At 40.4% G+C, this 21,871-nt stretch overlaps 1 protein-coding gene across 1 annotated transcript in view; it reads right to left on the bottom strand.

The window, feature by feature from the left end:
* Positions 1-301: 301 nt before the first annotated feature.
* CTHRC1 (collagen triple helix repeat containing 1) overlaps positions 302-21,871 on the bottom strand; it is a 24,495-nt gene continuing 2,925 nt past the window's right edge. Inside the window, exons 2-4 of the mRNA XM_006830624.1 lie at positions 8,768-8,989; positions 4,237-4,453; positions 302-835 (exon numbers count right to left, since the gene is read on the bottom strand). Of these exons, the coding sequence (XP_006830687.1) occupies positions 693-835; positions 4,237-4,453; positions 8,768-8,989 (582 nt within the window). The 3' untranslated portion in view covers positions 302-692. The remainder of the gene's footprint in view (positions 836-4,236; positions 4,454-8,767; positions 8,990-21,871) is intronic.

The raw sequence follows: 21,871 nt of genomic DNA, 5'->3' as shown, positions 1-21,871 counted from the left end.
ATGGGTGATGCTGCTGGGATTGAAAATACTGGTAGCATGGCTTCCAGAATCACAGCAACACACATGCCACCACAGTACAACAAACTGCTTGGTGACTGATGGACAAAGCACCATAAATGCTCATTTTGATGCCAGTTTGTTTCAAGATGGAGTCCTGGTGTGGAGCTTTAGGATCAGCACTGAACCACAAGGTCAGTTTGAACCGTAAGGTCAGGGGTTTAAACTCACCAGCAGCTCCTTGTAAACCCTACACAGGGTCGCTATGAGTCGGAACTGACTTGTTGGCACTTAATAACAACAGTTTCAAGATATTAAAGTTGTTTGATAATTTGTATTTAACAGCTATAAAATAGTTCTGAACATTTGCAATGTGTACAAGAACTGGTAGCTTGAATCTTTTTTAACATGCTGTACTACATGAATAGGAAAAGCTTAAAACCACCACAACAATCCGAATGATAGGTCCAAGGAGTGGGAATATGAAGAATGTATTATAATCAACTGTGAAATCCTGAAATGTTTGATTGAAGTAAAGTGCATAATAGATTTTAAAACAGTGTGAATCACACTTTGGTCTGTAAAGCATGTTTAGCTTGATTTTTTATTTGGATGCATACTTAAAAATGATACAAAATGTGATTTAAAAACACTCAAAAGTATAATAAAAAAGGGGTAGGGGTGAAATTTAAAGGCTATTTTGGCAGTTCTTCAATAATGATGCGAGACACTGAATTCCAGCCAGTAGAGGCGTCTCCTTTTGGGTAATCTGAACAAGTACCAACCCAAATGGCAATATCCACTAATCCAGCACCAATGCCTTCACACAGTCCTTCCACTGCAAAACAAAGATGAAGGTTACATCTTTCTTAAGAACAAAAAGCAAAAATCCTTACATTTTATCATTTTAGAGAGCTAGATTATAAGCCTGTTGACTGTATGACTAAAAATTCTAATGCTTAATAAGGGTCTAATATAGGTAAGTTTTCTTTCTCTTAACTGGTATGTAAATATTTAAAAGTCTTGTGTATATTCCCCATTCGAAGATACACACTTAACAAGCAATAGGTTTACAGATCTCAATCATAAAAACAAAATTTGTCTCATTACAGAGTACTTAAAAAAATGGTTTTAAAGCAATCAATTTAATTAAACCAAATCAAAGGAAGCCTACATTTTTAAAAGACACAACTGTTGTGATCTGTTGGGGGCATTGATGGTTCAGTAATAGAATTCTCGCCTGTCATGTGGGAGATCAGGGTTTAATTTCTGGCCAGTGTAGCAGCTTGTTAAGCATCTAAAATATGAGAGAGCTTCCAAACATTTGTGGAAAAATGTCACCTTTTCATTCCATTTTTTTCATGAACCTTTTTGAAGCCTCCTCCTATGTTGGACTAGGAATTCTAAACCTGTTTTCCTTCTAGACCCATTTAATAGTTGACATTCAACGGTTCATCAAACGCCAATGGCCACATCCATGGTTTTAAGTCATTCTCTAATGTGCTAATTATAAATTCACCCCTTTTCTTTCCCTCAAGAGTATTAATGAATAAGAGAAGTGACTGTATTATAGAAACAATCTATAATCCATTTTAATACAAAAATGTTATTAATAAATTACATGGGATATTCCATCCAACAGATCACAGCAAATGAATTTCCACACCATGGTTGGGAAATGCGCTGTTAAATTATGTAGTAAGTATATGCATTCATGGAGTCCTGGTGTGGCGCTGTGAGTTAATGCGCCAGACTGCAAAGCCGTTTGAACTACAAGCTTGGTGGTTCAAGCTCACCAGTCGCTCCTTGGAAACCCTATGCAGGGTCGCTATGGGTCAGAACCGACTCGACAGCACTTAACAACAAATATGCATTCATAGGACACAGTTCCTGGCCCTAAGGGCTTACATCATAGTAAGATATTAAACACACTCTAAACCACATATAGGGTCCTGGTATAGTGCTATAAGATAAGCACTTGACTGCCAACCACAAGGTCGGCAGTTCAAACCCACCAGCCACTCCTTGTAAACCCTATACAGAATAGCTACGCGTCCTAACTGACTCAACAGTACTTAATAACAACAAGGATCATATAATAGAAAATAAGTTGCTTATATCAGCTACTATTTAAACACATTTCACCTAATCAAGTTTTATATTTTATATCTAGGCTTTTCTTATTTCAAACATTGTTTCTCAGATGGAAAGTCTATCTTCCTTTTCAGCAAGCATCTAAGGGAGTAGTGAGAAGGCTATTAAATCTGCCTCCCTGTACACTCATTCTTCCCTCCTGGGTCATTGTTGTGTGCCGTCTAATGGATTCCAACCCACAGCAATCTCATATGATGAGCAGAACTGCCGCATATGATTTCCTAGACTGGGACTCATCACAGAAGCAGATCCCTAGGTATTTTCTCCCTTGGAGCAACTAGCAGGTTCCAACCAGACATTTCAGTTCACAGGCAAGCACTGAACTATTTCGCCACCAAGACTCCTCTTTCCTGAATCAAACCCACCCAAATCCTTTGCTGTGGAGTCAATTTCAACTCATAACAGCCTTGTAGGACAGAGGAGCACTGCCCCATAGGGTTTTCCCTCCCCTGTGATCTTTATGGGAGCAGACTGCCACATGTTTCACCTGGAGAGTGGCAGGTGAGTGCTTACCCACTGTGCCACCAGAGCCCTTCCTCTTCTGGGTGCCACCATAGCAATCCTGTATGGGATTTCTGAGGAACAACTGGTGGGTTTGAAACACTGATCTTGTGGTTCAACAAACCTTGAAATGCAGTTCTTATCCTACAATGACCCTTTATTCCCCTGAGACCTCTCTATGTGTAAACTGAGAGAGTTTACGTATCTTCACTATATTCTTGAGGAAAAATATAAAAGGCATCCTTGATTTCTTGGGGATAAGTATACTATATTCATTTTCAAATACAACATCTGACTTGAGTCCCCAAATAATGTTGAACTATAATTTTTTTGGGTTAGTAGTGTGGAAATTGCTTTCCTTCCTTAGGCAATATATATATATATATATATATATATATATATATTAGCACAAGCCTAGTAGGAGAATCTTTCAAGAGAGCAAAAAGAATGAGGTTACTAATAGATATATCAGGTATTTCTGTTATGGGGTACCACATCTACTGCAACCTAAGAAACCAAAACTGCCAGCAGCCAAATGCTGCCAGTGATGTCTATGGATGATGAGAGTAACAGGTCAATTTTCCCCCTTCTACATTTAAGGAGCCCTGGTGGTACAAGGGGGTTAAGCATTGCGCTGCTACTACTGTTACAACCCTCAAGGGTTGATATGTTTTAGAATCAACTAGACTGTAGTGGGTCTGGTTTCTAGTTTTAGTTTCTCATACTAGGTAGGAAAACACACACACACAATGTAGGAATGATATAGGAATTCTCTTTTATAAATGCGGCAGATCGTTATCACCCTTTTAAGGAAAAGGCAGAGAAACCATTCCCTTTGACGCTCTAAGCTAGTGGCTGTCAACCTTGGCGGAACATTAGAATAACCTGCAGATATTATGAAAGTCCCATTGCCTAGGAAAGTCCCAATGCACCAAGGCAAAAGGCATTAGGCTCTGTGGAGAGTTTATTGTTGTTGTTATGTGCCGTGGAGTCGGTTCTGACTCATAGCGACCCTGTATAGGGTTTCCGAGGCTGTAAATCTTTACGGGAGCAGAAAGCCTCATTTTTCTCCTTCAGAACAGCTGGTAGTTTTGAACTGCTGGCTTTGCGATTGTTCACGGACCGATTCGTAACCATTACGCTACCAGAGCTCCTTTGTGGAAGGGTAGTACCAGGCATTAATCATCTTAAAGTTCTCCAGGTGAGCCCAAAGTACAGACAAGATTGACAATGACTGCTTTGGTGCATTGTTGACTATTTTGCCATTTCATCAAACTTCGTGATTTTTCACCACCATGAACACATCAGAATCACTAGAGAATATATTTTATTAACATACAGATGCTCTGGGGCCTTGTACCCAGAGATTCTGGTTCAACTGATCAGAGATGGGATACGAGCATCCATATACGTAAATTATAAATACACAAATAATTCTAAAGTGGAACCATGTTGGAGAATCATGAACTAAAAATTTGCAAAACCCTCCTTTTTGTAGCAGGCTAGTGACCAAACATGATACAGGGACTCATAATTAATCTCAAATCACTGAAGATCTAAAGGCAGTGTCATTTTTCTACATACCGGAAGAAGTGCGATGAATATTAATTGTTGAATTCAGTTCAGGGCTTCCTTGGTCCAGATAAATGATAGCTTCAATGGGAAGAGGTCCTGAGCATTCAGCTCCATTGAATGTGAAATACCAGCGCTGGCAGCAGGCATTTCTGCATTTTAGCCGAAGCGAGCCACTAAACAAAACTCTTAGAGCACTGTTTGAACGCATCTTTGTAAATGTACACTCCTATCACAAACACAGAAATGCAGTTTAGTTAGCATTTTCTGTTTGAATTGATTAAAATATGCTAAGTGTATTGTGAATTTTACTTAAATATCCTCCCCCGCCCCCCACCAATGCCACATTTAACCTTTTCATGACTTACACTGCCCACCCACATTTCCCTCCTCTGGGGTTTATTGAGTAAGGGCTTTCCCATGGATGGTGCACACAGCCATCGGGGGACCTGTACAACTGAAATGGAAGAATTGGTGTGTACCACCGGTTACTGTTTTATTGTATGAGGTGATGCATCCTGGAGGTGATTTTGCCTCTTTTGGCTTTTTCAGTGAGAGCTAAGCCTTGTAAGTATATTTCCCAGCGCCTGTGCATTTTTGGAAGTTATCTTCCTTGTGATGATTTCATGTTTGCATGAATATCTCTTTTTTAGGTATGCTAAATTGTATGCACCTGTCAAGGGATCCAGAAGCAGTGTAGAGTCCAGAGGGACATATGCGCCCCACAAATCCTACCACCCATAGTCCAGAGGGGCAAATGGGTCACACATAATATTATAACCCTCCCCCACACCCAGAATGCAGAGTAACAGGTATAAAAAATCCATTTGATAGCAAACTTCCAGAAATTTCCTTGATCCAACATGCTTTCTCTTAATGAAAATACATGGTTATCAATAAAGAATTCAAAGTAGAAAATAACTTGGTCATGAAAGTGTTAAGAGGCTTAACTTTTACAGAGAGAGGCTGTATGTGAGATAGGTCATAGACTGATAAGGGAACTGGAAGGGAATCAGATTATGGCTGTCTTAGAATTATTTGCTCCGTTGAAGTCATCTTTCAGTTTTACCAAAGCAATTCATCTTCAGTCTCTTAGACTAAACAATCTCTCTATATTTTTTCCATTCAAAAATATTTACTGAGTCCCAATTATGTGCTGGATGCTACAGATGCAGTAATGAATAAAACACAGACTCTCTGCCCTCATGGAACTTACATTCTAGACCAGTGGTACCCCTAGATATTTACTCTTGACTTGTTTCTTTTTGAGGAGCCCTTGGGTGGTCAAATGATGAATGCATTTGGCTGCTAACAGAAAGTTTCAAGTATAACCAGAGATACCTTGAAAGCAAGGTATGATCACCTAATTTCTTAAATAAGCAGTCATTGAAAATCCTATGAGGCACAGTTCTACTCAGACACACACGGAGTTGCCATGAGTTGGAGTTGAACCAACAGCAATTGGTTGATGTTTCTTAGTGAACAACAGTGGTAGGTGAAGCACAGGAAAGGGTCTGGGTCTCTTAATCTATCTGAGTTTCAGTCTTTACCTATATGACACAATCATAGTGCCCAGGTGTGTTTTTCTCTAACTGGTCTTTGCAAAATCTCTCTTCCTACTGGCTCATGACTCTACTATCTTTTACTTGCTGAAGGTGTCCATACCCATCTGACCAGTGCTACAAGAAGCTTGAAGACAGATTAATAATTCAGAGTCCACAAGGATAGTCTTTAGAAAGAATGCAGCAACTTATGATGGGCTATAAATAAACAACCAGTGTATCAATGTCAGATTTTCATAAGATGCTTTCTTAGAAATGACACATAAACATAAAAAAGGTCACAGTCCACAACACTATAGAAATTCTATCACACAAAAGTAGAAAAGTCTCAGGCTTTTTAATAAAGAGGCTAGAACAGAGATCTAAATGCTCCTAGCAGCTGAGAAGTGGGGTAGATATAAAACAAGAACATTAGAGGTTTTTGATTTTTTTTTTCAAGACTTGTAAAATTTAGACAATAAGCTTATGTGCTTTAACATTTAAAATATATATATATATTGTGACCTGAGTGATAGTTTGCATGGGAGAACAACAGCTTTACACCATCATTTCATTGCAATGCTTACAATCCCTTGCATGCATCATCATTCAACAGTATTTGCTTCTATTCCCTCTGTTTTTCTTTTTTTTTGAGGGGTGGGGTGGGGAGATGTACACAAAAACACTCAGGAATACATAATAAACAACCAAAGAACACATTCTGCAAGCCTTTCTCCTAGCCGCCAGCACTCAGTCCCTCTCTTTCCATGAGTCTAGAGTCCTCAGGTGATCTCACTCTCCATGTCTTCATCTCGGCCTCCATCTCTGGTGTCGCTGCTTCTCTGGATAGGGTCCCACATTCCACTTGTGCTCTTCTCCCTTGATGGTCCTAGGGTCCTCTGTTTCTGGATTGTAACATTGACTACGTTCCCATTTTTGTTACAAAACTTCTATATTTACAGTTCTGACAATAGCAATTATCATGATAACAATTACTCACTATTCAATCGTAAGAATTTTATCCCCATCTCTTTTCAACAGACCCGTCTAGACAAGATGAAAACTGTTCAGTGGGGACTCTATCTTCCCCTGCACTCTATCTTAAACTAAACTACCTCTTGAAACCTTGTAAGCCAGTCACTTCATGCCTTTATCGTCCCCTCATTTTAAGTAGCCAATGTCTAAGTTGCCCATCCCTATCTACCCTGTATACAGAGGGGATAGCACTGATAATTGATGTGAAGACTCCTTCCCTCTGTTGGTATTTTGAGCTACGACATCCAAGAGTATAGGTCAAGTTCATCAAACTGCAGCAATTTACCCTTGTTTCCTTTATTTAAAAAAAAAAAAAATTATCTTCCTCTAGTTGAGTTCTGATTATGAAGCAATTGAGGCTAGGTCAAATGGGTACTATCTGCAAGTTTTGATGTTCTTGTGTGTCTTCCCTCACTCCATATCAGCTGGATGCTTCATTCTCACCTGTAGCCCTCCATTGCCATGTCTTTGTCCAAAGGCTCAGGTGTCCCCAGGTCTCACCACACTTTGGACCACCCAACCCTTCCTCTTCTCTCACTCATCTCCAGGTAAGCGGGAGTCTATGGAATTTGGTTGAACTCAGCCCATTTCTTCATTGCTGCCCTACCCCTCTTCCACTCACCACTAGATCAATGTGGTCTCCAGTAAGCTTACATGCCTGCTCATGTGTAACCTTTGACTTTTAGTATTAGAGGGGGATTTGTCCTGAAGAGACTTGATTGCTTGCCTTGATGGCTTCCTGGCAAATAATTTGCTTATTCTTCTAGTAGCCAATCATACTGACATTTTTGTTTTGGGGTTTTCCTACAGATCTTTCTTCGAAGATGTATCTTCTGTTGGTCTAGCTCTTCCAGGCTGGTCTGCTTGTCAGTGGGAATGTCCCACCTCAGAAGGTTCTGGATGGGGATCAGGATTTCACCTAAGGTCCTATACACTGCAAAGGCTCTGCAAGAAGCCTATTTCACTGGGCAAGAAAGAACCTTAGAGTTTTATAAACATAAAGTCTCTTCTATCTTGCCTGGGGATCATGGCACCTGAAACTGTGGAGAAATGTGTTGTAAATATGGAAGCATGAACAGAATTAAGTTCATAAAAGGAGAAAAAGGCTTGTAAATACCAACAACCTCAACTCTCTCCCATTCCAGTGGACTTGGTAGTTACACTTGAAGCAAACACTAATCAGTGTGATTGAATCATTAATCAAATGTACTGCCAGGCAGGCTACTATGAGTAATTTCCCCCTAAATGTTGCAGATTAACTTTAAATGGTCAAAGTAATGCATCCCATCTGGTCCATTTTACTTCTCTCAAAGCTAGCATTTTAAAATTAAGCCTGCTACCTGGTAAGAGCAACTATCAGTGGACTGCCCATGTTCTAAACCCTATCATGTAGAAATTTCCCCCCACCTTTATGTCTGGAGCCCCAAATGCAGTTTATTAGACTAATTTAAATTTATATTCACTTTAGGACAAGATTGGAAAGTTATTTACAGTTCAATACAGACACCTTCACTCTCCCTTTTGTTTGTATTTTTTAAAAAGAGTCTGTAATTATGAGGAGTCCTGGTGTCATAGTGGATTATGAGCCTGACTGATGACTACAAGGTCAGGAGTTCGAACCTACCAGTCACTCCATGGAAGGGAGATGAGGCTTTCTGCTCCCATAAAGATTTACAGCCTCAGAAACCCTATACAGTTGGAAGCAACTTGATGGCACACCACCACCACCAAGTAGTTATAAACCTTATGGTAAGAATGATTCATATGTCATATGAAACTCTGAAGTGTTATCAATTTTTAAAATTAATTCTAAGTTAATAGTCACATTGTACCTAGCTTTTATTTGATTTTTTAAAGTCTTCTGGTAAAAAATAACAACAACAATAACATTCTACCTAAAAGTTAGCTGTCAAATATGAAAACTCAAGGTTTATTTCAACTAAAACCAAAAAACCGACTTTACTTACTGCGATTTTCCCAAGGTCTATGCCATAATTTAGGGCACTCCACGAACACTGCTTGTAGTTAGGCGTCCAGGACTCCTCAAAGCTTTCCCTCAGGCATTCCCCCTTTTCTCCTTTGAATCCATCTCGACCTGGGATCCCAGGGGTTCCAGGAATGCCATTGGCCCCAGGATTCCCATCTCGCCCAGGCACCCCTGCAGGTCCTTGTAAGCACATTCCATTATACTACCAGGAGGAAGAGAGGGGGACACATCACTTATGTAGGACCCAAACACTCAATCTGATCAGAATTGCATTTATTCTGAGTCCTTGGAGCCAAACATCTGTTCATCACTCTTGTTCATGTTATTCTATATAAATCATGATGTGTAGATAATCCATTTTTTCTTTAGAAAATTCAGTTAAAAGTGATTACTAAAATATTGATATTCCTTCCCTACATTTTTTTTGTTGCACAAACTTTACACACACACACCAAAAATGAACACTGCCATTGAGTTAATTCTGACCCTATAGGACAAAGTAAGAACAGCCCCGAAGTGTTTCCAAGGCTGTCATCTTGACCACGGAGCAGCTAGTGTCAAAAAACCACCAGTCTTTCCATTAGCAGCTGAGTAGTTTAACCATTGTACCAGCCGGGCTCATACACACACACACACACACACACACACACACACACGTAAGCACATACAATCAAAGAAGAGGACAAATGTTTTCATTTACCTTGCTCCTTTCTATTACAAGCATACATGATTTTTCACTTGCTATATTCCAAGGTGGATATAATTTGATATTCTGCTTTTTATATCTGTGGTACAGTGAATTTACTTAGAATATCTCTTGTGGTCATGGTCTTTGTAACTCCCAGCAAAATGACTGGGTGGGACAATGTAAACAGGGTGTAGGGACTCTGTTGTGGGGATTGGTTAGTTTTGTCATTCTCCTAGGTTTGAAAGAAGTCATCTCAGCAATCGGAACAGAAGAGTCTAGGATCATCAAGAGGAAGAGCCAAGAGTGGAGAGCAAGATTCTTGTGTGGAACAATGACAGAAACAGAGGCAGCCACACAGAGAAGCAGAGCAGCAGGTTCCTGGTCCACAGTCGGAGTAAAGCTGAATGCTTTCGAGCAGGACTCTGACTTGCAGAATGGGGTGTCCTTTGGGCAGTTACCCACAGGATAAAAGGATAATACTTTCTAGAGTAGGGCAGACGCCAAGGGGTCATGTGGCTGAGAGGTCAAGATTGGCTGAGAAGAGGAGCTCCTGACCACAGAACTGGTGTAACCTGAGTTGTTTCTGATCCTGAAGCGTACCCTGTTAGTTTCCCTAATAAATCTCATAAATGTGAATATTGTCTGTGAGTTCTGTGTGGCCACTGCAACAGGTGATCAAACCCAGCAGAGAAGTCGAGTGCTGTGGGAGGAATGGTTGGTGTCAGAACAGGGTAAAGAAGTTTGGAGATGGAGACATGTCTGACCTCTGCCTCATAGGAATTGGTCTTGGGCAGATGATTCTCCTCCTTCCCCCTTGTGAAGCCAGAAGAGGTTAGACATCATCTCCACACTATTTTTGCAGCTTCTTTCTTATCTAATCCTCTATCTTATAAAATGATTGGATTTCTTAAGTGTGCTTTTACAGTTTCATGAATTGTTTTTCTAAGATAAATTCCTAGGAACATAATGATAAAATCTTAATAGTATCTACTGATCTTACACTGGCAATATCTGTACGTTGGATATACATTGTGAATGATAGGTCCTGTTGAGTTGATTCCATAGCGATCTTATGTAACACAGTAAAACTGCTTTCACAGGGTTTACTAGGCTGAAATCTTAATGGGAAGAAGCCCTGATAACATGGTGGACTATGAGCTGGGTTGCTACCCATAATTCAGTAGTTTGAATCTACCAGTTGCTCCATGGGAAAAAAGATAAGACTTACTGATCTTGCAAAGATTTACAGCTTTGGAAACCCTACACAGGGTCAAAACTGACTTGGTGGCGCACAGCCACCACCTACAACAGCCTTAATGGGAAAAGATCACCAGATCTTTCTCCCTCAGAATCACTGGGTAGGTTCAGATACACATGTCTCCTGCTTATCCTGCCTATTTTTATATGGAGGACATGTCATTAGTTAGCATTCCTGACCTCCAGCCCCACCTCTCCTTCCCCAGGAATACTAAGGGACCTAGGTGTGGGTGACCACTGGTCCTCAACAGGGTTGCAATTATTTATCAGAAGTCTCTGTGCCAAAAAGTCTTAGGTGCTAGGAAAATGTGGTATCAGGATTGGAGGAAGGCTCATTAACAACTTGCAATATGCAGATGACACAACCTTGTTTGTTGAAAGTGAAGGAAGTACTTGTTAATGAAGCTCAAAGAATACACCCTTCAGTGTGGATTACAACTCAATGTAAAGAAAACAAAGTCCTCACAACTGGAACAATAAATTACATCAGAATTGAAGTTGTCAAGACTTATTTTACTTGGATCTACAATTACTGCTCATGGAAAGAGCAGTGAAGACATCAAATGACATATTGCACTGGGAAAATCTGCTACAAAAGACCTCTTTAAAGTGTTCAAGAGCAAAGATGCTAGTTTGAGGACTAAGGTGCACCTGACCCAAGCCATGGTATTTTTAATCACCTCGTATGCATGTGAACGCTGGACAATGAATAAAGAAGACTGGAGAAGAACTGATGCATTTGAATTATGATGTTGATGAAGAATACTGAAAGTACCATGGACTGCCAAAAGAACAAACACATTTTTCTTGGACGTACAGCTCAGTATGGTCCTTAGAAGACAAGATGGTGAGACTTTGCCTCATGTACTTTGGACATTGTTGTCAGGAGGGATCAGTCCCTGGAAATGGACATCATGCTTGGTAGTTGTTGTTGTTGTTATGTGCTGTGGAGTCGGTTCCGACTCATGGCGACCCTGTACAGGGTTTCCGAGGCTGTAAGTCTTTATGGGAGCAGAAAGCCTTATCTTTCTTCCGTGGAACAGCTGGTAGTTTCAAACTGCTGACCCTGAGGTTTGCAGCCTGATACATAACCACTATGCTACCAGAGCTCCTTATGCTTGGTAGAGGACCCAAGAAAAAGAATGAAATGAAATGAAATGGACAGACAGTGATTTCAATAATGGACTCAAACACCACAATTGTTAAGAATGGGCAATGTTTTGTTCTGTTGTGCATACTGTCACTAAGAGTCTGAAACAAGCTTGACAGCACCAAGTTAACATGTCAACACATGCTAACAACAACATGTGCTAATGAGGTAGGATTAGGTTATGTTAATGAGAATTAGGTAATGTTTATATGCTAATGAGGCAGGATTTTAGTGGGATGCAATACTCCTGATCTGAAGTAATGGGTGCTTCCCTAGGGCGTGGCCTGCATCTCCTTACATTTTGCTAGAGAGAGAAAGAGAGAGAAGCCAGCAGAGAGAAAGGAACCTATGACCACCAAGGAAGAAGAGCCAGGATTGGAGTGTACGTTTTAGACCCAGGATCCCTGCACTGAGAACCTCCTAGAGTTAGGAGAAGACTGATGTCAAGATACATGGAAATTTCCAAGGGACACCAAGCCCACAGCTGTTGAAAATAAACAAAGATCTTTCCCCCAGAGCCGAGAGAAAAAGGCTTCATCTATAGCTGATGCTTTAAATTTTGACTAACATCTTCCTAAACTTGGAAATCCTATACAGGGTGGCTATGAGTTGGAACTGACTTGACGACACTTAACAACAACAAACTACATCAGCAAGTGTGGTGTGGTACTGGGGGTTAATCGCTGGATGGCAAGGTCCATTTGAACCACAAGGTCTGCAGTTCAAGCTCACCAGCTGCTCCTTGAAATCCTACACAGGGTTGCTATGAGTTGGAACCAACTTGATGACTCTTTACAACATCAAACTTGGTTTTTGAAAAAATAAATTTGCTTGTTAAATTCATCCATGTGTGGTAATTGTTATAATAGCACTAGATAACAAAGACAGCAAGTTACTCAACCTTTTAGTGCCTCAGTTTCCTTAGCTATAAAATGGTGATAACAATAAAGATTCTGACCTCTTAGGCTTATTATGCACTTTAAGTGTGATAATAAATAAAATGTGCTTAGAATAGTGCCTTGTTGCTGTTATATGCCTTTGAGTCAGTTCCCACTCACAGCGACCCTGTATAGGGTTTCCAGGGAGCAACTGGTGAGTTTGAACCACCAACCTTGAGGTTACCAGTCCAGTGCTTATCCTACAGCACCATACCAGGACTCCTGGCTAATACCTGTTGTTGTTGTTAAATGCTGTCAGGTCAGTTTAGACTCATAGTGACTCTGTATAGAGTTTCTGAGGAGCGGCTGATGAGTTTGAACCACCAACCTTATGGTTCAAACTGACCTTGCAGTCCTGTGCGTTATCCTCCAGCGTCACACCAGAACAGTGCCTGCATATGTCAGCCATTATTTTCTTTACTCCTTCAGGACCAGTGGGAAGCAGCAATCCTGGGTAAGGGTGTTGATTCCTTTGGGTAGACTCTATCAAAGTGTAGGCAGGGTATCACAACAGTTAAACTTTAGGAAGCTAACAGGAAGGTTGGTGATTCAAACCAGCAACTCTGTGGGAGAGAAGACTTGTGAATCTGCTCTTGTAAAGACTGCAGCCTAAAAGCCCTCTGACGTAGTTGTACTCTGTCTTATATTGTCCCTGTAAGTTAGCTTTGACTTGATGGCACACAAGAAGACCCCAGGAAGATAGCATTAACTCTTGCATGAATAAGCCCCTATTCGTCAACATAATTTATTGTTGTTAAGTGTTGTCAAGCCAGTTCCAACTCATAGCCACCCTGTATAGGGTTTCCAAGAAGTGACTGGTGGGTTTAAACCACCAACCTTGTGGTTAGCAGTCTAGTGCTTATCCTGCACTGCTACAGTCAGTGATATTTTGATCTTCATTTGTTCAATTCCCAAGTGTTACCTTAAATAAATTCAGTTGGGAAAAGAGGAGTCATCTATTAGACCCTGCAAACCCCAATACAATCCACTTAGTGTTATTTTAACCTTTCCTATTTGTGTAAATGTTTAATACAGTCATTCTGTATAAATACTCCAATCAGAGCAAAAAGCACAGTTCTTTATATATTAAAATAACCTTAAAGCTTATCTTTTAACTTCAGTGTCTGGAACTGGAGGATCCTTGATGATGTAGTGGGCTACTTACAGAAAAGTCACAGATTTACAGTCTTGTAAATCCAAAGGAGCAGCTCTACTCTGTTCTACAGGGCTAGCTATGAGTCAGAATTGACTTGATGGCACTGGGTTTTTTTAAGTCTATCCGGGATTGGAAATGGTGGTGGTGGTGGTTATGCGGAGTTGGTTCCAACTCATAATGACCCTGTATAGGGTTTCCAAGCCTGTAAATCTTTATGGTTACGGGAACAGAAAGCCTCATCTTTCTCATGTGGAATGGCTGGTAGTTTTGAACTGCTGACCTTGAGGTTAGTAGCCTGACTCCTAATCACCATGCTACCAGAGCTCCTTGGGATTGGAAATAGTCAAATTATAAAATCCAATAATGACAGTGCCTAGAAAGGGTCTTTATGTATCTAGGTTTATGTTTGTCAACTAATGTGCTTCTAACATCAGTGGTTTGGTCTTGGTTTTGATAACTTTCATGATTGTGGCACTGCCATTTTTATTCTAATTACAAGAGAAAAAAAGTGCTATTTAATAATAAGATAAATGGTAAGACAAGTATTTAATATTTGAAAAGCTATACAAAGACATGCCAAAGTAAAAAATGTTTTAAGAATTTGGTTTTATTTTAGACTTAAATTCCATTTTAGTAACTTCATGTACTTCTGCGAGATATGAAATGTGTGGACTATAAAGTGGAGGGGAGAAAAAATAACTTTTTGTTGGTCTTCTTTGATTTTTTTTTCCTTTATTATTTCCTTGGAGTAAGATGCTACATAGACCAAGTTTTATTTTCCTGTATACCATGATGGTATGGAACTGGGCAATATTTCCTTCTGTTGTGCATAGGGTGGCTATGAGTTGAAACCTATGTGATGGCACCTAACAACAACATCTATCAGTGGTTCTCAATCAGAGGCAATTTTGTCCCTCAGAGGACATGTGACAATGTCTGGAGACATTTTGGTTGTATAAGAGAGGACAGAACACTGCTGCTGGCATCTAGAAGTCAGAGATGATGGTAAACATCCTACATATGGGACATTCCTACACACACACACACACACACACACACACACACAAATCATCTGGCACCAAACCTCAACAATGCCAAGCACTGAATTTTTGTTTACCTTTTCAGCCAAAAGGTCAGCAAAAATGAAGTTTCCCTATAAGATGGAACGGCACAGTGGCAGCCACAATGGACTCAAGTGTAACGACAATTGTGAGAATGGCTCAGCACTGGGCAGTTTCGTTCTATTGTGCATAATAAGGTTACTATGAGTCACAGTCCACTCAATGGCACATAACAAGAACATTTTAAGGGATTCTGTTCCATAGGTATTCCATATGCCTTCTTTCATGTTGAAATGCTAACTCAGAACATACATACTACCCAGTGGTGGTGGTAGTTATGTGCAGTTGAGTTGGTTCTTACTCACAGCAACCTAGTTGAGGGTTTCTGAGGCTATAAATCTTTACAGAAGCAGAAAACCTCATCTTTCTCCCATAGCAGCTAGTGGATTCAAACGGCTGTCTTTGTAGTTATCAGCCCAACTTATAACCCACGGTGCTACAAGGGATCCTTGTTGTTGTTGTTAGGTGCCATCGGGTCATTCTGACTCATAGCAAACCTAAGTACAACAGAAGAAACACTGGCTAGCTCTGTGCCTTCCTCTCACTGGTTGCTACACTTGAGTCTATTGTTGTTACTGTACCAAGCTATCTGGTGGAGTTGGGGGGGGGGGGGAGGTCTTCCTCTTTTACTGACCCACCATGTTTCCGAGTATGATTTCCTTCCCTAAGGACTGGTCCCTCCTGATAATATGTCCAAAGTATGAGAAATGAAGTTTTACCATTCTGGATTCAAAGGAGCATCCTGACCATACTTCTTTCAACACAGATTGGTTTGTTTTTCTGACAGTCCGTTTTCTCCAGCACCATAACTCAAATGCATCTATTCTTCCTTGTCCAAATTTCATATGTAAATGAGGCTATTGATAATACCATGGCTTAGGTCAGACACACCTTAGTCCTCAAACTGACATCTTTGTTCTTGAACACCTTAAAAAAGTCTTTTGCAGCAGAATTACCTAATGAAATACGTCCTTTGATTTTTTACTGCTGCTTCCATGAGTGTTGATAGTGGATCCAAGCAAAATGAAAACTTGGACAACTTCAATCTTTTCTCCATTTATCATGATATTATTTATTGGTCCAGTGGTAAGGATTTTTGTTTTCTTTACATTGAAGTGCAACAAATACTAAAGGTTGTGGTCTTTGATCATCACCGGTAAGTATTTTAATTCCTCTTTACTTCTAGCAAGCAAAGTTATATCATCCGCATATCACAGTTGTTAATGAGTTTTCTTCCAATCCTGATGCCACATTCTTCATATAATCCAGCTTCTCTGATTATTTGCTCAGCATACAGGTTGAATAAGTATGGTTAAAAGAATATATACCATGTGCACACCTCTCCTAATTTTGAACAACTCAGTGTCCCCTTGTTCTGTTCAAATGACTGCCTTTTGGTCTATGAGCACAATTAAGTGTTCTGGAATACCCATTATTCAATCCATAGATTGTCATGATCCACACAGTTGAAAGCCTTTGCATAGTAAGTAAAGCACAAGTAATTATCTTTCTGGTATTTCAGCCAAGATCCATCTGATGTTAGCAATGATATCCCTCGTTCCACATCCTCTTCTGAATCCAGTTTGAAGCTCTGGCAGTTAGTTCCCTGTCAAACTACTATTGTAGTTGTTTTTGAATCATCCTTAGCAAAAATTTACTTGCATGTAATATTAATGATATTATCTGATGATTTCTACATTCCAGTGAGTCACCTCTCTTTGGAATTGGGCACAAATTTGGATCTCTTCTAATCAGTAGGTCTTCCATATTTCTCGGCACAGAGGGGTGAGTATCTCCAGTGCTGCATCAATTTCTTAAAGATTTCAATTCCTACAGCTTGTTCTTTGCCAATGCCTTCAATGCATCTTGCAGTTCTTCCTTCAGAACTATTGGCTCTTGATCAAATGCTACTTCTTGAAATGGTTGAACATTGACCAATTCTTTTTGGTATACTGACTCTGTAATCCTTCTATCTTCTTTTGATGCTTTCTGCATCATTCAGTATTTTGCCTACAAAATCTTTCAATATTGCAAGTCGAAGCTTCAATTTTTTCTTCAGTTCTTTTAGCGTGAGAAATATTGAGTGTGCTCTTCTCTTTTGGTTTTCTAACTCCAGGTTTTTGCACATTTCATTATAATACTTGACTTTGTCTTCTCAAGCTGCCCTTTGAAATTTGATGTTCAGCTTTTATCTTCTCAATTCTTGTATTTGCTTTAGCATCTCAATGCTGGAGAGCAAGTTTGAGAGTCTGTTCTACCATCCATTTTTTATCTTTTCCTTCATTCTCGTCTTCTTAATGATGTTTTGCTTTCCTCCTGTATGATGTTCTAGATGTCATTACACAAATCTTCTGGTTATTATTGTTTAATGCATCAAATTTGTTCTGAGATGGTCTCTAAATTCAGGTGGGATATGTTCAAGGTCATATTTGGTTCCTGTAGACTTGTTTTAATTCTCTTCAGCTTCAGCTTCAATTTGTACATGAGCCATGGATGGTCTGTTTCACAGTCTGAACCTGGCCTTGTTTGGGCTTATATTAAGCTTTTCCACCATCTTCCCACAGATGTGGTCAATTTGATTCCTATGTATTCCTTTTGGTGAAGTCCATGTGCACAGTTGTCTTTGATATTGTTGAAAAGAGGTGTTTACAATGAACAAAATTTTATAATGCAATCTCTAGAATTGTTTCTATCACCAAGGCCAAATTTTCTAACTACTGATCCTATCTCTTTGTTTCCAATCTTTGCATTCCAATCGCCAGTAATTATCAATACATCTTTATTGCATGTTTGATCGATTTCAGACTGAAGTTGGCAGAATTTTTCAATTTCTTCATCATTACTGACTTGAGTGATTGGTGTATAAATTTGAGTAATAGTAGTATTAACTGGTATTCCTTGTAGGCATACGGATACTATCCTGTCACAGACAGCATTATACTTCAATAGAGATCTTGAAATGTTCTTTTTAATGATGAACGTAATGCCATTCTTCTTCAATGTGTCATTCCCAGCACAGTAAACCATGATTGTAAGATTCAAAAAGATCCATACCAGTCCACTAAAGGCTGAGATATTGATTTTTATCTACTTCGTTTTTCATTTTTGATAACTTCCAGTTTTTCTAGATTCATACTTCATACATGTTCTGATTATTAATGGATGTTTGCAGCTGTTTATCCTCATGTCAGGTTGTGCCCCATCAACATATGAAGGTTCTAAAAGCTTTACTCCATTCACGTCATCATGGTTAACTCTACTTTTAGGTGGCTGCTCTTCCCTTAGTCATATTTTGAGTATCTTCCAACCTGCAGCGCTCATCTTCCGGCACTCTATCGGACAGTATTCTGATGCTATTCACCAAGTTTCAATATTCAATATTTTGGTGCTAGATCACAGTGTTCCACTGCTATTCATGAGGTTTTTAGTGGCTAAACATTCACAAGTAGGCTGCCTCTCCTTCTTTCTAGTCCTGCTTAGTCTGGAAGCTCAGTTGAAACCTGTTCACCATGAGTGACCCTGCTAGTATTTAAAATACCTGTAACAAAGCTTCCAGCATCATAGCAACACACAGGCCACCATAGTATGACCAGCTCACAGGTGAGTGGTGGGGACAGTCGAGTGATTGCCTCCTTTGTTGTTGTTGTGAAGTGCTGTCAAGTCTATTCCGACCCACAGAGACCCTGTATAGGATTTCCAAGGAGTAGCTGGTGAGCTTAAACTGCCAACCTTGCAGTTCAAACGGTTTTGCAGTCTGGTGCATTAATCCACAGCGCCACACCAGGACTCTTTGTTGTTAAGTGTCATTGAGTCAGTTCCTAGCCATAGCGACCCTGTATAGGGTTTCCAAGGAGCAGCTGGTGAGCTTGAACTGGTGACCTTGAGGTTCAAACCAACTTTGGAGTCTAGCACATTAGCCCACAGCACCACACCAGGCCTTGTTGTTGTTGTTGTTGTTAGGTGCCATCGAGTTGGTACCGACTCATAGTGACCCTATGCACAACAGAACGAAACACTGCCCGATCCTGGGCCAACCTCACTACCGTTGCCACGCTTGAGTCCATCGATGCTGCCATTTAGCCAATCTATCTCGTTGGGAGTGAGGCTTCCTCTTTTTCTCTGACTCTCCACCTTATTAAACATGACATCCTTCTCCAGTGACTGGTCCCTCCTGACAATATGTCCCAAGTATGAGAGACAAAGTTTGGCCATCCTGGCCTCCAAGGAGCACTCTGGCTGCACTTCTTTCAACACAGATCTGTTGGTTCTTTTGGCAGCCCATGGCACTTTCAATATTTTCCTCCAACACCATAACTCAAAGGCATCAATTCTTCTACAGTCTTCCTTATTCACTGCCCAGCTTTCACATGCATATGAGGTTATTCAAAATACCATGGCTTGGGTCAGGTGCACCTTAGTCCTTAAGCTGACATGTTTGCTTTTGAACACATTAAAGAGGTCTTATACAGCAGATTTGCCTAATGCAATATGTCATTTGATTTCTTGACTGCTGCTTCCATGAGTGTTGATCCAAGAAGAATGAAGTCCTTGACAGCTTCAATCTTTTTTCCATTGATGAGAATGCTGTTTATTGGTCCAGTGGTGAGGATTTTTGTTTTCTTTACACTGAGATGCAATCCATACCAAAGGCTGTGCTCTTTAATCTTCATCAGTAAACATTTTAAGTTCTCTTCACTTTCAGCAAGCAAGGTTGTATCATCTGCATATCACAGGTTGTTAATGAATCTTCCTCCAATCCTGATGCCACATTTTTCTTCATATAACACAGCTTCTTGGATTATTTGTCATATAACCCAGCTTCTCGTATTATTTGCTCATCATACATGTTGAATAAGTATGGTGAAAGAATACAACCCTGTTGCACACCTTTCTTAATTTTAAACCATTCAATGTTCCCATGTTCTGTTCGAACAACTGCCTCTTGATCCAAGTACAGATTCCTCATGAGCACAATTAAGTGTTCAAGGATACTCATACTTCGCAATGTTGTCCATAGCTTGTCATGATCCACATAATTGAAAGCCTTTGATAGTCAGTAAGGACTCCCTTGTTGTTGTGAAGTGCCATTGAGTTGGTTCCAACCTATATCGACCCAGTAAAGGGTTTCAGAGGAGCAGCTGGTGAGCTTGAAACGCTGACCTTGCAGTTCAAACGGCTTTGCAGTCTGGTGCATTAACACACAGCACCACACCAGGACTCCATATAACCATGTATATTCAGAACTGCTACTTTTCTTGGCCACCAGGGGGAAGAGCTTGTTGAAAGTGTGAAAGGACCGCTTTGAAAGATCCTATACAAAGAAGTTGTTTTATAGGATCTGTTGAAACCTTCTAAGTATGTAGCATTTTTCTTTCAGTAAAACTAAATCTAATCTACAATATATACCCGAGCCTGTCTGCACACTAAACTTCTCCAAGTGGCGTAAGAGTTGTGAGAAATTACAAGTACTGGAAATCTTTGAAAAAAAAAGAAAAAAAATTGCTAGCTTTGTGGGGAAAACGGATATTTTGTGGACCATACTTCAAATTCATAAAACGCAAACTGTACATGAACCACACTCATTTAAAATAGTTTAAAACAATTTAGACACTTAAAATAGAACTGCAGCCCTGAATACATAGTCTGCTTCTGTGGAGCAAAATTACACAGGACATCACCAAAAAGTGCTGAGTGAAACGGCAGACATGTTTCCAGCCCTTCTGAATCCAGCATAGAACTAGGTGCCAGGGAGTTTTGTTTATTAATTCTATTTAGAATGACTGCTGAACAAATTCAAAATACTTTATTATTTCTATTTTAATAAAACATACTCCTCTGTATTGCATTGCTGCAATGCCTGTAAACCATATTTGTTTGCTGATGAGATTGACGTTTACTTTGTGCCCAGGAATATGGTAGTTGTGAAAGAATGGTGTTTATTAGTTCTCTGCCTCTCAGTGGTTCTGTTGAAGTTTAGAGGTAAAGAGCTTTAAGCAAAGAAACTTTCTCATAGATGTGCCCGACAGAAAGCACTGCCGGGCTGTTTCTTCTGGGAACTATCTTCTCCTTTAACTCAACCTTGTTTCCACAGGATCACTGTTTGGAAGCACCAAGGAGGGTTAGGGTGGAGACGCTTTATTTCCCATACAGCCCTTAACTCCTCTGAATCATTACTAGTCCCAACTGTGGTCATCCAGCTAAGAAAATTGCAGCCCTAACTCCCTAGGAAGATGACCCAATGTTACTCACAGTCTTCAAGTTACAAAAGGTTGGACAGAGCTTTGTGAGGGTTCTTATTCTCTTCTATGGTTAGATGTGGCCACCGCCCTGCAACAAAGGACACGTAGCATGGCCCTGGCCCAGGGGATCAGAGAAGTTCAGTCTTTCAGGCAGCTTTCAGGTTCTAACCTACCCAAGCTCTCCAATTCTACTCGCATTCCAGCCCTAACTCTCTGCATCCTCCCAGGGTTTCCCTCTGAGACCAGAAATTATTAGGCGACTCCCTGTATATGGGGGCATCCCATTGAACTCCCTGTACTTGGGGTAGGGGGTTCCACGTCCAATCTCTGCTCCTGATGGCCCTGGCATTTTGGTTTTACCTCCTAGTTCCAGGACGGCACTACGCACCTAGCCCAGGTCCTTCCTTACACATACCCAAAGTGGGACACCCAGACGCACGCTAGACACACACACACACCACACACACAACTGTGCAGACACCAGCCGCCCCCCCCCCCGCCTCCTAGTTCCAGGACGGCACTACGCACCTAGCCC

The sequence above is a fragment of the Chrysochloris asiatica genome, unplaced genomic scaffold (assembly GCF_000296735.1).
Source record: "Chrysochloris asiatica unplaced genomic scaffold, ChrAsi1.0 scaffold00001, whole genome shotgun sequence".
NCBI lineage: Eukaryota > Metazoa > Chordata > Mammalia > Afrosoricida > Chrysochloridae > Chrysochloris > Chrysochloris asiatica.
This window is presented reverse-complemented; position numbering and strand designations above follow the sequence as displayed.